Consider the following 15,821-nt stretch of genomic DNA (forward strand, 5'->3'; position numbering starts at 1 on the left):
CTTGGTTCAGATCCTTGGCGCCTCGTGTCCCTTGACCCTCATCTACTTGGTTCAGATCCTTGGCGCCTCGTGTCCCTTGACCCTCATCTACTTGGTTCAGATCCTTGGCGCCTCGTGTCCCTTGACCCTCATGTACTTGGTTCAGATCCTTGGCGCCTCGTGTCCCTTGACCCTCATCTACTTGGTTCAGATCCTTGGCGCCTCGTGTCCCTTGACCCTCATCTACTTGGTTCAGATCCTTGGCGCCTGGTGTCCCTTGACCCCCATCTACTTGGTTCAGATCCTCTATTGAAGGCTTAATCATTTAGCCCACTGAAGCATGTAGGTGTCTGAGGTTAGCCTAGTGACTGCCTACAACTGGAGCGAGGCACAAGAATGAGCCAACAGATGGGCGAAGGGGGGGGGGGGGAATGACCGTTCATTTTTTTTTTTTTTTTTTACAACATACACAACTGTTTTCTTAATTAAATGCTCTACACGACATATTTCAACCCCAAATCAACTATGTTGATAACTATTCCTGTACTGCCTTCCTGTGGACTGTTGATCCTGTCATATCCTGTCCGTCCCAAACTTGACTCGAGAACTATAACCAGAATCACACGCGACCCCACGTGACCCGAAGGTGGTTCTCTTCCTGTGTCAACCTCTACTGAGCAGCAACCCACGTTCCTGTGACTGTCGCCATATAGCTAAATCCCATGGCTGGAGAGAACGCCCCACACCACAGTCACCTGTGGCTGTCATCAGCTCACCAGGCCACCAGAGGCTGCAGCACTTCCAACCACACACAGTCAGCCCCAAGGATTAGCTAAGGGCTAACTCAGCTCTTGCTCAAACACTGAAATGGCTAACGACTTAGGCCTAACACTTAAATACTAAAACGTAGCCGCTGTCTGAGTTCTGGACTATACGGAGAGCTGTGTGTGCTGTCCAAACTCCTCCCAACGACTTTCAATACAGTGAATCAATTGGAAATGACTGGAAGATGGCTTAAGGGGCCCTGTAAAAACATGTTGTTGTTGCTCCTCCTCCTCCTCTCCCAGACTCCGTGAAGCCGTGCAGTAGCAGTGGGCCAAGAGGGGATGTTGACATGTGGTTAGAAAGATGATGTCATAGTCTGACTAGTCACTGCAGGCGGAACAATATGGTCTCACAGGGAAATGAACTGTGACTGGCTATTGAATTAAAGTGAGTTTAATCATGGTTGTGTCCAGCGTGAATACAAAAGGAGTACTAAAGGAGTACTGTGTAACAAAAGGTTAATACTAAAGTAGTACTAAAGGAGTACTAAAGTAATACTAAAGGAGTACTAAAGGAGTACTAAAGGAGTACTAAAGGAATACTAGAGGAGTACTAAACGAGTACTAAAGGAATACTAGAGGAGAACTAAAGGAACACAAAGGAGTACTAAAGGAATACTAGAGGAGTACTAAAGGAATACTAGAGGAATACTAAATGAATACTAAAAGAGTACTAAAGGAAAACTAGAGGAGTACTAAAGGAATACTAAAGGAATACTAAATGAATAATAAAAGAGTACTAAAGGAATACTAAAAGAGTACTAAAGGAGTACTAGAGGAATACTAGAGGAGTACTAAAGGAATACTAAAGGAATACTAGAGGAGTACTAAACGAGTACTAAAGGAATACTAGAGGAGTACTAAAGGAATACTAAAGGAGTACTAAAGGAATACTAGAGGAGTACTAAAGGAAAACTAAAGGAATACTAAATGAATACTAAAAGAGTACTAAAGGAATACTAAAAGAGTACTAAAGGAATACTAAAGGAATACTAAAGAAGTACTAGAGGAATACTAAAGGAATACTAAAGGAATACTAAATGAATACTAAAAGAGTACTAGAGGAATACTAAAGGAATACTAAAGGAATACGAAAGGAATACTAAACGAGTACTAAAGGAGTACTAAAGAAATACTAAAGGAGTACTAAAGGAATACTAGAGGAGTACTAAAGGAATACTAAAGGAATACTAAATTAATACTAAAAGAGTACTAAAGGAATACTAAAAGAGTACTAAAGGAATACTAAAGGAATACTAAAGGAGTACTAGAGGAATACTAAAGGAATACTAAAGGAATACTAAAGGAATACTAAATGAATACTAAAAGAGTACTAGAGGAATACTAAAGGACTACTAAAGGACTACTAAAGGAGTACTATGTAACAAAAGGTTAATATTAAAGTAATAGCAGTGTTACTTGACAAGAATACGACCAATGTGTAAAGTGTTACCTAACAGGCTGAGAGGTGACCATTACAGAATTGAGAGATGTGAGTGTTTTCTCACCGTAGCGCGGGTCGAGGCGCGGGTCGAGGCGCGGGTCGAGGCGCGGGTCGAGCCAAGAGGTGGTTTTGTTCTTGTGGTTGATGTAGTAGACCTCTCCCTCTGAGGTTACGGCTTGTTCCCAGCAGTCAGGGAGAGGACCTTAGAGAGGACAGAGAGGTTAGGCTGGAGCTGGACAGGCAGGGAGAGGACCTTAGAGAGGACAGAGAGGTTAGGCTGGAGCTGGACAGGCAGGGAGAGGACCTTAGAGAGGACAGAGAGGTTAGGCTGGAGCTGGACAGGCAGGGAGAGGACCTTAGAGAGGACAGAGAGGTTAGGCTGGAGCTGGACAGGCAGGGAGAGGACCTTAGAGAGGACAGAGAGGTTAGGCTGGAGCTGGACAGGCAGGGAGAGGACCTTAGAGAGGACAGGGAGGTTAGGCTGGAGCTGGACAGGCAGGGAGAGGACCTTAGAGAGGACAGAGAGGTTAGGCTGGAGCTGGACAGGCAGGGAGAGGACCTTAGAGAGGACAGGGGGGTTAGGCTGGAGCTGGACAGGCAGGGAGAGGACCTTAGAGAGGACAGGGGGGTTAGGTTGGAGCTGGACAGGCAGGGAGAGGACCTGAGAGAGGACAGGGAGGTTAGGCTGGAGCTGGACAGGCAGGGGGAGGACCTTAAAGAGGACAGAGAGGTTAGGCTGGAGCTGGACAGGCAGGGAGAGGACCTTAGAGAGGACAGAGACGTTAGGCTGGAGCTGGACAGGCAGGGAGAGGACCTTAGAGAGGACAGGGAGGTTAGGCTAGAGCTGGACAGGCAGGGAGAGGACCTTAGAGAGGACAGGGAGATTAGGCTGGATTTGGACAGGCAGAGAGAGGACCTTAGAGAGGACAGGGAGGTTAGGCTGGAGCTGGACAGGCAGGGAGAGGACCTTAGAGAGGACAGGAAGATTAGGCTGGAGCTGGACAGGCAGGGAGAGGACCTTAGGGAGGACAGGGAGGTTAGGCTGGAGCTGGACAGGCAGGGAGAGGACCTTAGAGAGGACAGGGAGGTTAGGCTGGAGCTGGACAGGCAGGGAGAGGATCTTAGGGAGGACAGGGAGGATAGGCTGGAGCTGGACAGGCAGGGAGAGGACCTTAGAGAGGACAGGGAGGTTAGGCTGGAGCTGGACAGGCAGGGAGGGGACCTTAGGGAGGACAGGGAGATTAGGCTGGAGCTGGACAGGCAGGGAGAAGACCTTAGGGAGGACAGGGAGGTTAGGCTGGTGCTGGACAGGCAGGGAGAGGACCTTAGAGAGGACAGGGAGATTAGGCTGGAGCTGGACAGGCAGGGAGAGGACCTTAGAGAGGACAGAGAGGTTAGGCTGGAGCTGGACAGGCAGAGAGAGGACCTTAGAGAGGACAGGGAGGTTAGGCTGGAGCTGGACAGGCAGGGAGAGGACCTTAGAGAGGACAGAGAGGTTAGGCTGGAGCTGGACAGGCAGAGAGAGGACCTTAGAGAGGACAGGGAGATTAGGCTGGAGCTGGACAGGCAGGGAGAGGACCTTAGAGAGGACAGAGAGGTTAGGTTGGAGCTGGACAGGCAGGGAGAGGACCTTAGAGAGGACAGGGAGGTTAGGCTGGAGCTGGACAGGCAGGGTGTGCGTGGGAGGACAGGGAGGTTAGGCTGGAGCTGGACAGGCAGGGAGAGGACCTTAGGGAGGAACCAAAAACGTTACACCAGCAACCAAAAAGGGTTATTCAAAGGGTTCTTCAACGGGGAGAGCTGAATAACCCACTAAGGCTCTAGAGAGTTGTTTTTTTCTAAGAGTGTAAGACTCAGCCATAGTTATTTAAGACTGAACAGCCATAGTTATGTCCGACTGTGTGAGTCTGTGTCCGACTGTGTGAGTCTGTGTCCGACTGTGAGTCTGTGTCCGACTGTGTGAGTCTGTGTCCGACTGTGTGAGTCTGTGTCCGACTGTGTGAGTCTGTGTCCGACTGTGAGTCTGTGTCCGACTGTGAGTCTGTGTCCGACTGTGAGTCTGTGTCCGACTGTGAGTCTGTGTCTGACTGAGTCTCTGTCCGACTGTGTGAGTCTCTGTCCGACTGTGAGTCTGTGTCCGACTGTGAGTCTGTGTCCGACTGTGAGTCTGTGTCCGACTGTGAGTCTGTGTCTGACTGAGTCTCTGTCCAACTGTGTGAGTCTCTGTCCGACTGTGAGTCTGTGTCCGACTGTGAGTCTGTGTCCGACTGTGTGAGTCTGTGTCCGACTGTGAGTCTGTGTCCGACTGTGAGTCTGTGTCCGACTGTGTGAGTCTGTGTCCGACTGTGAGTCTGTGTCCGACTGTGAGTCTCTGTCCGACTGTGAGTATGTGTCCGACTGTGAGCCTGTGTCCGACTGTGAGTCTGCGTCCGACTGTGAGTCTCTGTCCGACTGTGTGAGTCTCTGTCCGACTGTGAGTCTCTGTCCGACTGTGAGTCTGTGTCCGACTGTGAGTCTCTGTCAGACTGTGAGTCTCTGTCTGACTGTGAGTTTCTGTCCGACTGTGAGTCTGTGTCCGACTGTGAGTTTCTGTCCGACTGTGAGTCTGTGTCCGACTGTGAGTCTGTGTCCGACTGTGAGTCTCTGTCCGACTGTGAGTCTGTGTCCGACTGTGAGTTTCTGTCCGACTGTGAGTCTGTGTCCGACTGTGAGTTTCTGTCCGACTGTGAGTCTGTGTCCGACTGTGTGAGTCTGCGTCCGACTGTGAGTCTGTGTCCGACTGTGAGTCTGCGTCCGACTGTGAGTCTGCGTCCGACTGTGAGTCTGCGTCCGACTGTGAGTCTGCGTCCGACTGTGAGTCTGCGTCCAACTGTGAGTCTGCGTCTGACTGTGAGTTTCTGTCCGAGTTTGTGAGTCTGCGTCCGAGTGTGTGTGAGCGTGTACTGACCACTAGCGGGGCTCATGATGTTCTGCTGCTGGACTGGTACAGGGCTGGTGGGAGGGGCCTGGTTCATCTGTAGGAGGGCCTTACGAGGGTCCAGCCAGGTGGTCGACTGGTCCAGATGGCTGCACAGAGAGAGAAGAGAAGAGTTGAACGAAATGAGCATGTTTGATGATGAACTTCCCTTGCCTTCGCAGAATTCTACTGTCAGTTTCATGGAATTAGTGTGAGGAATCATTTATGAGGAATCACTTATGAGGAATCATTTATGAGGAGTCATTTATGAGGCGTCACTTATGAGGAATCATTTATGAGGAATCACTTATGAGGAATCATTTATGAGGACTCACTTATGAGGAATCATTTATGAGGAATCACTTATGAGGAATCATTTATGAGGAATCACTTATGAGGAATCATTTATGAGGAGTCATTTATGAGGCGTCACTTATGAGGAATAATTTATGAGGAATCACTTATGAGGAATCACTTATGAGGAGTCACTTATGAGGAATCATTTATGAGGAATCACTTATGAGGAATCATTTATGAGGAATCACTTATGAGGAGTCACTTACAGTTCCAACAAATGTCTGGAAAGGTTCCAGTTTAAGCCGGGTTGGACCAGATAATGGAAGCCTATGAGGCTGTGGCAGACGCCCTCAAACCATGAACAGCTCTGTAGCCTAAATGATGGTCTGTATCAGTGGATGACCCATCCCACGTGGTGTTTATAGATACCTAGAGGTTACGACCCATCCCACATGGTGTTTATAGATACCTAGAGGTTACGACCCATCCCACATGGTGTTTATAGATACCTAGAGGTTACGACCCATCCCCTGTGGTGTTTATAGATACCTAGAGGTTACGACCCATCCCACGTGGTGTTTATAGATACCTAGAGGTTACGACCCATCCCACATGGTGTTTATAGATACCTAGAGGTTACGACCCATCCCACGTGGTGTTTATAGATACCTAGAGGTTACGACCCATCCCACATGGTGTTTATAGATACCTAGAGGTTACGACCCATCCCACGTGGTGTTTATAGATACCTAGAGGTTACGACCCATCCCACATGGTGTTTATAGATACCTAGAGGTTACGACCCATCCCACGTGGTGTTTATAGATACCTAGAGGTTACGACCCATCCCACGTGGTGTTTATAGATACCTAGAGGTTACGACCCATCCCACGTGGTGTTTATAGATACCTAGAGGTTACGACCCATCCCACATGGTGTTTATAGATACCTAGAGGTTACGACCCATCCCACGTGGTGTTTATAGATACCTAGAGGTTACGACCCATCCCACGTGGTGTTTATAGATACCTAGAGGTTACGACCCATCCCACGTGGTGTTTATAGATACCTAGAGGTTACGACCCATCCCACGTGGTGTTTATAGATACCTAGAGGTTACGACCCATCCCACGTGGTGTTTATAGATACCTAGAGGTTACGACCCATCCCACATGGTGTTTATAGATACCTAGAGGTTACGACCCATCCCCTGTGGTGTTTATAGATACCTAGAGGTTACGACCCATCCCACGTGGTGTTTATAGATACCTAGAGGTTACGACCCATCCCACGTGGTGTTTATAGATACCTAGAGGTTACGACCCATCCCCTGTGGTGTTTATAGATACCTAGAGGTTACGACCCAGCCCACGTGGTGTTTATAGATACCTAGAGGTTACGACCCATCCCACGTGGTGTTTATAGATACCTAGAGGTTACGACCCATCCCACATGGTGTTTATAGATACCTAGAGGTTACGACCCATCCCACGTGGTGTTTATAGATACCTAGAGGTTACGACCCATCCCACATGGTGTTTATAGATACCTAGAGGTTACGACCCATCCCACGTGGTGTTTATAGATACCTAGAGGTTACGACCCATCCCACGTGGTGTTTATAGATACCTAGAGGTTACGACCCATCCCACGTGGTGTTTATAGATACCTAGAGGTTACGACCCATCCCACGTGGTGTTTATAGATACCTAGAGGTTACGACCCATCCCACGTGGTGTTTATAGATACCTAGAGGTTACGACCCATCCCACGTGGTGTTTATAGATACCTAGAGGTTACGACCCATCCCACGTGGTGTTTATAGATACCTAGAGGTTACGACCCATCCCACGTGGTGTTTATAGATACCTAGAGGTTACGACCCAGCCCACGTGGTGTTTATAGATACCTAGAGGTTACGACCCATCCCACGTGGTGTTTATAGATACCTAGAGGTTACGACCCATCCCCTGTGGTGTTTATAGATACCTAGAGGTTACGACCCATCCCACGTGGTGTTTATAGATACCTAGAGGTTACGACCCATCCCCTGTGGTGTTTATAGATACCTAGAGGTTACGACCCATCCCACGTGGTGTTTATAGATACCTAGAGGTTACGACCCATCCCACGTGGTGTTTATAGATACCTAGAGGTTACGACCCATCCCACGTGGTGTTTATAGATACCTAGAGGTTACGACCCATCCCACGTGGTGTTTATAGATACCTAGAGGTTACGACCCATCCCACATGGTGTTTATAGATACCTAGAGGTTACGACCCATCCCACGTGGTGTTTATAGATACTTATAGATACTTATAGTTCACTTTAGGGAGGGAACCCCACAAACTGAACTACTGTATAGAGCTTCCCTTTAGGGAGGGAACCCCTACAAACTGAACTACTGTATAGAGCTTCCCTTTAGGGAGGGAACCCCACAAACTTAACTACTGTATAGAGCTTCCCTTTAGGGAGGGAACCCCACAAACTGAACTACTGTATAGAGCTTCCCTTTAGGGAGGGAACCCCACAAACTGAACTACTGTATAGAGCTTCCCTTTAGGGAGGGAACCCCACAAACTGAACTACTGTATAGAGCTTCCCTTTAGGGAGGGAACCCCACAAACTGAACTACTGTATAGAGCTTCCCTTTAGGGAGGGTACCCCACAAACTGAACTACTGTATAGAGCTTCCCTTTAGGGAGGGAACCCCACAAACTGAACTACTGTATAGAGCTTCCCTTTAGGGAGGGAACCCCACAGACTGAACTCCTGTATAGAGCTTCCCTTTAGGGAGGGTACCCCACAAACTGAACTACTGTATAGAGCTTCCCTTTAGGGAGGGGACCCCACAAACTGAACTACTGTATAGAGCTTCCCTTTAGGGAGGGAACACCACAAACTGAACTACTGTATAGAGCTTCCCTTTAAGGAGGGAACCCCACAGACTGAACTACTGTATAGAGCTTCCCTTTAGGGAGGGAACCCCACAAACTGAACTAGTGTATAGAGCTTCCCTTTAGGGAGGGAACCCCACAAACTGAACTAGTGTATAGAGCTTCCCTTTAGGGAGGGAACCCCACAAACTGAACTACTGTATAGAGCTTCCCTTTAGGGAGGGAACCCCACAAACTGAACTACTGTATAGAGCTTCCCTTTAGGGAGGGAACCCCACAAACTGAACTACTGTATAGAGCTTCCCTTTAGGGAGGGAACCCCACAAACTGAACTACTGTATAGAGCTTCCCTTTAGGGAGGGAACCCCACAAACTGAACTAGTGTATAGAGCTTCCCTTTAGGGAGGGAACCCCACAAACTGAACTACTGTATAGAGCTTCCCTTTAGGGAGGGAACCCCACAAACTGAACTACTGTATAGAGCTTCCCTTTAGGGAGGGAACCCCACAAACTGAACTACTGTATAGAGCTTCCCTTTAGGGAGGGAACCCCACAAACTGAACTACTGTATAGAGCTTCCCTTTAAGGAGGGAACCCCACAAACTGAACTACTGTATAGAGCTTCCCTTTAGGGAGGGAACCCCACAAACTGAACTACTGTATAGAGCTTCCCTTTAGGGAGGGAACCCCACAAACTGAACTACTGTATAGAGCTTCCCTTTAGGGAGGGAACCCCACAAACTGAACTACTGTCTAGAGCTTCCCTTTAGGGAGGGTACCCCACAAACTGAACTACTGTATAGAGCTTCCCTTTAGGGAGGGTACCCCACAAACTGAACTACTGTATAGAGCTTCCCTTTAGGGAGGGAACCCCACAAACTGAACTACTGTCTAGAGCTTCCCTTTAGGGAGGGTACCCCACAAACTGAACTACTGTATAGAGCTTCCCTTTAGGGAGGGAACCCCACAAACTGAACTACTGTATAGAGCTTCCCTTTAGGGAGGGAACCCCACAAACTGAACTACTGTATAGAGCTTCCCTTTAGGGAGGGAACACCACAAACTGAACTACTGTATAGAGCTTCCCTTTAAGGAGGGAACCCCACAGACTGAACTACTGTATAGAGCTTCCCTTAGGGAGGGTACCCCACAAACTGAACTACTGTATAGGAGGGAGGGAGGGAGGGAGGGAGGGAGGGAGGGAGGGGGAGGGAGGGGAGGGGGAGGGATAAAGGGAGGGAGGGAGGGATAAAGGGAGGGATAAAGGGATAAAGGGAGGGGGAGGGAGGGATAAAGGGATAAAGGGAGGGAGGGAGGGATAAAGGGAGGGAGGGAGGGATAAAGGGAGGGAGGGATAAAGGGAGGGAGGGAGGGAGGGATAAAGGGAGGGAGGGATAAAGGGAGGGAGGGAGGGATAAAGGGAGGGAGGGATGGAGGGAGGGACTGATTATGGAGGGAGGGATGGAGGGATAGAGGGAGGGACTGATTATGGAGGGAGGGATGGAGGGATTAGAGGGAGGGACTGATTATGGAGGGAGAGGGAGGGGCTAATGATGGAGGAAGGTCAGTCCTATGCTTCGGCGCAGGGGGTTTGTGTTCGTGGAAGCGGCCTGGACATCACAGTGTCAGCATTTAAATCCCAAACGGCACCCTATCCCCTTCATAGTGCACTACTTTTGACCAGGGCCCATAGCGTAGTCGTGCACTATGTAGGGAATAGGGTGCCATTTGGGATGTAATTAGCCTCTTCAGGCCCTTTAACAATCTGGCGCCACATTTACAAAGGCTTCACCTTCTGGACAAAGGCTCAGTCTGAGCTACGACCCAATACCCTGCTGCTGTCTGTCTGTCTGTCTGTCTGTCTGTCTGTCTGTCTGTCTCTCTCTCTCTCTCTCTCTCTCTTTCTCTCTCTCTTTCTCTCTTTATTTCTCTCTCTCGTTCTCTCTCTCTTTCTCTCTCTCTTTCTCTCTCTCTTTCTCTCTCTCTTTCTCTCTTTATTTCTCTCTCTCTCTTTCTCTAAAATAAACTCCTTTCTTTATGCTAATGAGCCCTCCATGGAGACTGGGATTTGCAAGGCTCTAACATACTATATGTATATCACAACAGTGATGTCATAATCACAACAGTGATGTCATAATCACAACAGTGATGTCATTATTCCAATCCACATAGCAGAGAAACAACCAACTGAAAAACTCAACCACTAAATGTAAAAACAAATGTCAAAGAATCCTCTCATTATCCTGCATGATATTCAAGTTGTGGTTCATCATTCTGTGCTGTGTATAAAATGATGACATGCTATTCCTATCCCCATTGATTAGGTGTTCATTTGATCCCAAGTTGCCAACCTGCTCTCAGCCTGTCTGTCTGTCTGTCTACTCTGCTCTGTTCTCTATCCCAGCAGCCAGTCCGAGAGAGGGAGAGAGAGAGGAGAGAGACAGAGAGTGGGGAGAGAGAGACAGAGAAGGAGAGAGAGAGGGGAGAGAAGAGAAAGAGAGTTGAGAGAGAGAGGAGAGAGAGAGAGAGAGAGAGAGAGAGAGAGAGAGAGAGAGAGAGAGAGAGAGAGAGAGGAGAGAGAGAGCAGAGAAAGAAGAGAGAGAGAGAGAGAGAGAGAGAGAGAGAGAGAGAGAGAGAGGGAGGGGAGACAGAGAGAGAGAGAGAGAGAGGGGAGACAGAGAGAGCAGAGAGACCTTTCTATCCTGACTCAACACTTCTCCCCACCACACAAAGCCCCCTCTTGTTTATGTTTTACTGATCAAAGGAGTTGCCAAATCCCCCCACCCACCCCCAGCCTTCACATACACACACACACACACACACACACACACACACACACACACACACACACACACACACACACACACACACACACACACACACACACACACACACACACACACACACACACACACACACACACACACACACACACACACACACACACACAAAGCGAGCAGAGCAGAGCAGAGCAGAAAAGCTCCAGCCCAGCTCAGATGAGAGTGGGCCCCTTGAGAAGGGTCACAGGGGGGGGGGAGAGAAGAAGAGGGGAGGGGGAGAGATGACTATTAACAGCAACAAAAAAAGAGGAAGGGGGAGGGAGAGAAGAAGAGGGCGAGGGAGAGGGGAGGGAGAGAAGGAGAGGGGAGGGAGAGAAGAAAGAGGGGAGGGAGAGAAGAAGAGGGGGAGGGAGAGGGGGAGGGAGAGAAGGAGAGGGGGAGGGAGAGAAGAAGAGGGGGAGGGAGAGAAGAAGAGGGGAGGGAGAGAAGAAAAGGGGAGGGAGAGGGGGAGGGAGAGAAGGAGAGGGGAGGGAGAAAAGAAGAGGGGAGGGAGAGAAGAAGAGGGGGGGGAGGGAGAGGGGGAGGGAGAGAAGGAGAGGGGGAGGGAGAGAAGAAGAGGGGGAGGGAGAGAAGGAGAGGGGAGGGAGAGGGGAGGGAGTTAAGGAGAGGGGGAGGGAGAGAAGAAGAGGGGGTGGGAGAGGGGGAGAGGGAGGAAGAGAAGAAGAGGGGGAGGGAGAGAAGAAGAGGGGGTGGGAGAGGGAGAGGGGGAGAGGGAGAGAAGAAGAGGGGGAGGGAGAGGGGGAGAGAGAGGGAGGGAGAGAAGAAGAGGGGAGGGAGAGGGGGTGGGAGAGGGGAGGGGAGAGAGAGGGAGGGGAGGGAGAGAAGAAGAGGGGGGTGGGAGAGGGAGAGGGGGAGAGAGAGGGAGGGGAGAGAAGAAGGGGGAGGGAGAGAAGAATAGGGGAGGGAGAGAAGGAGAGGGGAGGGAGAGGGGGAGGGAGAGAAGGAGAGGGGAGGGAGAGAAGAAGAGGGGGTGGGAGAGGGGGAGAGAGAGGGAGGGAGAGAAGAAGAGGGGAGGGAGAGAAGAAGAGGGGCTGGGAGAGGGAGAGGGGGAGAGAGAGGGAGGGAGAGAAGAAGAGGGGGAGGGAGAGGGGGTGGGAGAGGGAGAGGGGGAGAGAGAGGGAGGGAGAGAAGGAGAGGGGGAGGGAGAGAAGAAGAGGGGGTGGGAGAGGGAGAGGGGGAGAGAGAGGGAAGGAGAGAAGAAGAGGGGGAGGGAGAGAAGAAGAGGGGGAGGGAGAGAAGAAGAGGGGGAGGGAGAGAAGGAGAGGGGGAGGGAGAGGGAGAGGGGGAGGGAGAGAAGAAGAGGGGGTGGGAGAGGGGGAGAGAGAGGGAGGGAGAGAAGAAGAGGGGAGGGAGAGAAGAAGAGGGGTGGGAGAGGGAGAGGGGGAGAGAGAGGGAGGGAGAGAAGAAGAGGGGAGGGAGAGAAGAAGAGGGGGAGGGAGAGAAGGAGAGGGGGAGGGAGAGGGGGAGGGAGAGAAGAAGAGGGGGAGGGAGAGAAGGAGAGGGGGAGGGAGAGAAGGAGAGGGGAGGGGGAGGGAGAGAAGGAGAGGGGGAGGGAGAGAAGAAGAGGGGGTGGGAGAGGGGGAGAGGGAGGGAGAGAAGAAGAGGGGGAGGGAGAGAAGAAGAGGGGGTGGGAGAGGGAGAGGGGGAGATTGAGAGAAGAAGAGGGGAGGGAGAGGGGGAGAGAGAGGGAGGGAGAGAAGAAGAGGGGAGGGAGAGGGGGTGGGAGAGGGAGAGGGGGAGAGAGAGGGAGGGAGAGAAGGAGAGGGGGAGGGAGAGAAGAAGAGGGGGTGGGAGAGGGAGAGGGGGAGAGAGAGGGAGGGAGGGAGAGAAGAAGAGGGGGAGGGAGAGAAGAAGAGGGGGAGGGAGAGAAGGAGAGGGGGAGGGAGAGGGGGAGGGAGAGAAGGAGAGGGGGAGGGAGAGGGGAGGGAGAGAAGGAGAGGGGAGGGAGAGGGGGAGGGAGAGAAGGAGAGGGGGAGGGAGAGAAGGAGAGGGGGAGGGAGAGGGGGAGGGAGAGAAGGAGAGGGGGAGGGAGAGAAGGAGAGGGGAGGGAGAGGGGGAGGGAGAGAAGGAGAGGGGGAGGGAGAGGGGGAGGGAGAGAAGGAGAGAGAGAAGGAGAGGGGGAGGGAGAGAAGGAGAGGGGGAGGGAGAGGGATATTATGAATTCATTAATCAGACCTTGTCAATGACATACCAAGGCTTATTCATTAATCAGACCTGGTCAATGACTTACCAAGGCTTATTCATTAATCAGACCTGGTCAATGACATACCAAGGCTTATTCATTAATCAGACCTGGTCAATGACTTACCAAGGCTTATTCATTAATCAGACCTGGTCAATGACTTACCAAGGCTTATTCATTAATCAGACCTGGTCAATGACATACCAAGGCTTATTCATTAATCAGACCTGGTCAATGACTTACCAAGGCTTATTCATTAATCAGACCTGGTCAATGACATACCAAGGCTTAATCATTAATCAGACCTGGTCAATGACTTACCAAGGCTTATTCATTAATCAGACCTGGTCAATGACTTACCAAGGCTTATTCATTAATCAGACCTGGTCAATGACTTACCAAGGCTTATTCATTAATCAGACCTGGTCAATGACTTACCAAGGCTTATTCATTAATCAGACCTGGTCAATGACATACCAAGGCCTATTCATTAATCAGACCTGGTCAATGACTTACCAAGGCTTATTCATTAATCAGACCTGGTCAATGACATACCAAGGCTTATTCATTAATCAGACCTGGTCAATGACATACCAAGGCTTATTCATTAATCAGACCTGGTCAATGACATACCAAGGCTTATTCATTAATCAGACCTGGTCAATGACTTACCAAGGCTTATTCATTAATCAGACCTGGTCAATGACTTACCAAGGCTTATTCATTAATCAGACCTGGTCAATGACATACCAAGGCTTATTCATTAATCAGACCTGGTCAATGACATACCAAGGCTTATTCATTAATCAGACCTGGTCAATGACATACCAAGGCTTATTCATTAATCAGACCTGGTCAATGACTTACCAAGGCTTATTCATTAATCAGATGAACCCTATAAAATCACTTCTTCTTGGGTTTCCAGGTTTCCATTTCCCATTTTTGTTTTTATAGAAAAACAAGACCACTTTTGAGGTCTGGGAAAAATGTAAGTTTAGATTGTTGGGTGTCGTTACCCTTTAATTACACTGTTCACCAGTCAGAGACCGTTGTCTGGTTAGCTCTGTTTCTGTTCACCAGAAGCTAAGAACCCAATGCTTAGTGGACTAGACCTCACCAACAGCTGAGAACCCAATGCTTAGTGGACTAGACCTGACCATCAGCTGAGAACCCAATGCTTAGTGGACTAGACCTCACCATCAGCTGAGAACCCAATGCTTAGTGGACTAGACCTGACCATCAGCTGAGAACCCAATGCTTAGTGGACTAGACCTGACCATCAGCTGAGAACCCAATGCTTAGTGGACTAGACCTCACCAGCAGCTGAGAACCCAATGCTTAGTGGACTAGACCTGACCATCAGCTAAGAACCCAATGCTTAGTGGACTAGACCTGACCATCAGCTGAGAACCCAATGCTTAGTGGACTAGACCTCACCAGCAGCTGAGAACCCAATGCTTAGTGGACTAGACCTGACCATCAGCTGAGAACCCAATGCTTAGTGGACTAGACCTCACCAGCAGCTGAGAACCCAATGCTTAGTGGACTAGACCTGACCATCAGCTGAGAACCCAATGCTTAGTGGACTAGACCTCACAAGCAGCTGAGAACCCAATGCTTAGTGGACTAGACCTCACCGGCAGCTGAGAACCCAATGCTTAGTGGACTAGACCTCACCAGCAGCTGAGAACCCAATGCTTAGTGGACTAGACCTCACCAGCAGCTGAGAACCCAATGCTTAGTGGACTAGACCTCACCATCAGCTGAGAACCCAATGCTTAGTGGACTAGACCTGACCATCAGCTAAGAACCCAATGCTTAGTGGACTAGACCTGACCATCAGCTAAGAACCCAATGCTTAGTGGACTAGACCTGACCATCAGCTAAGAACCCAATGCTTAGTGGACTAGACCTGACCATCAGCTAAGAACCCAATGCTTAGTGGACTAGACCTGACCATCAGCTGAGAACCCAATGCTTAGTGGACTAGACCTGACCATCAGCTGAGAACCCAATGCTTAGTGGACTAGACCTGACCATCAGCTAAGAACTCAATGCTTAGTGGACTAGACCTCACCAGCAGCTGAGAACCCAATGCTTAGTGGACTAGACCTGACCATCAGCTAAGAACCCAATGCTTAGTGGACTAGACCTGACCATCAGCTGAGAACCCAATGCTTAGTGGACTAGACCTGACCATCAGCTAAGAACCCAATGCTTAGTGGACTAGACCTCACCATCAGCTGAGAACCCAATGCTTAGTGGACTAGACCTGACCATCAGCTAAGAACCCAATGCTTAGTGGACTAGACCTGACCATCAGCTAAGAACCCAATGCTTAGTGGACTAGACCTGACCATCAGCTAAGAACCCAATGCTTAGTGGACTAGACCTGACCA

At 49.9% G+C, this 15,821-nt stretch overlaps 1 protein-coding gene across 1 annotated transcript in view; it reads right to left on the reverse strand.

Moving 5' to 3' along the window:
* The window catches only part of LOC118382746 (transcriptional coactivator YAP1-like), a 122,868-nt gene that overhangs the window by 46,421 nt on the left and 60,626 nt on the right, over positions 1-15,821 (reverse strand). Inside the window, exons 3-4 of the mRNA XM_052468725.1 lie at positions 5,195-5,313; positions 2,312-2,449 (exon numbers count right to left, since the gene is read on the reverse strand). Of these exons, the coding sequence (XP_052324685.1) occupies positions 2,312-2,449; positions 5,195-5,313 (257 nt within the window). The remainder of the gene's footprint in view (positions 1-2,311; positions 2,450-5,194; positions 5,314-15,821) is intronic.

This window comes from Oncorhynchus keta, chromosome 18, assembly GCF_023373465.1.
Source record: "Oncorhynchus keta strain PuntledgeMale-10-30-2019 chromosome 18, Oket_V2, whole genome shotgun sequence".
Taxonomy (NCBI): domain Eukaryota; kingdom Metazoa; phylum Chordata; class Actinopteri; order Salmoniformes; family Salmonidae; genus Oncorhynchus; species Oncorhynchus keta.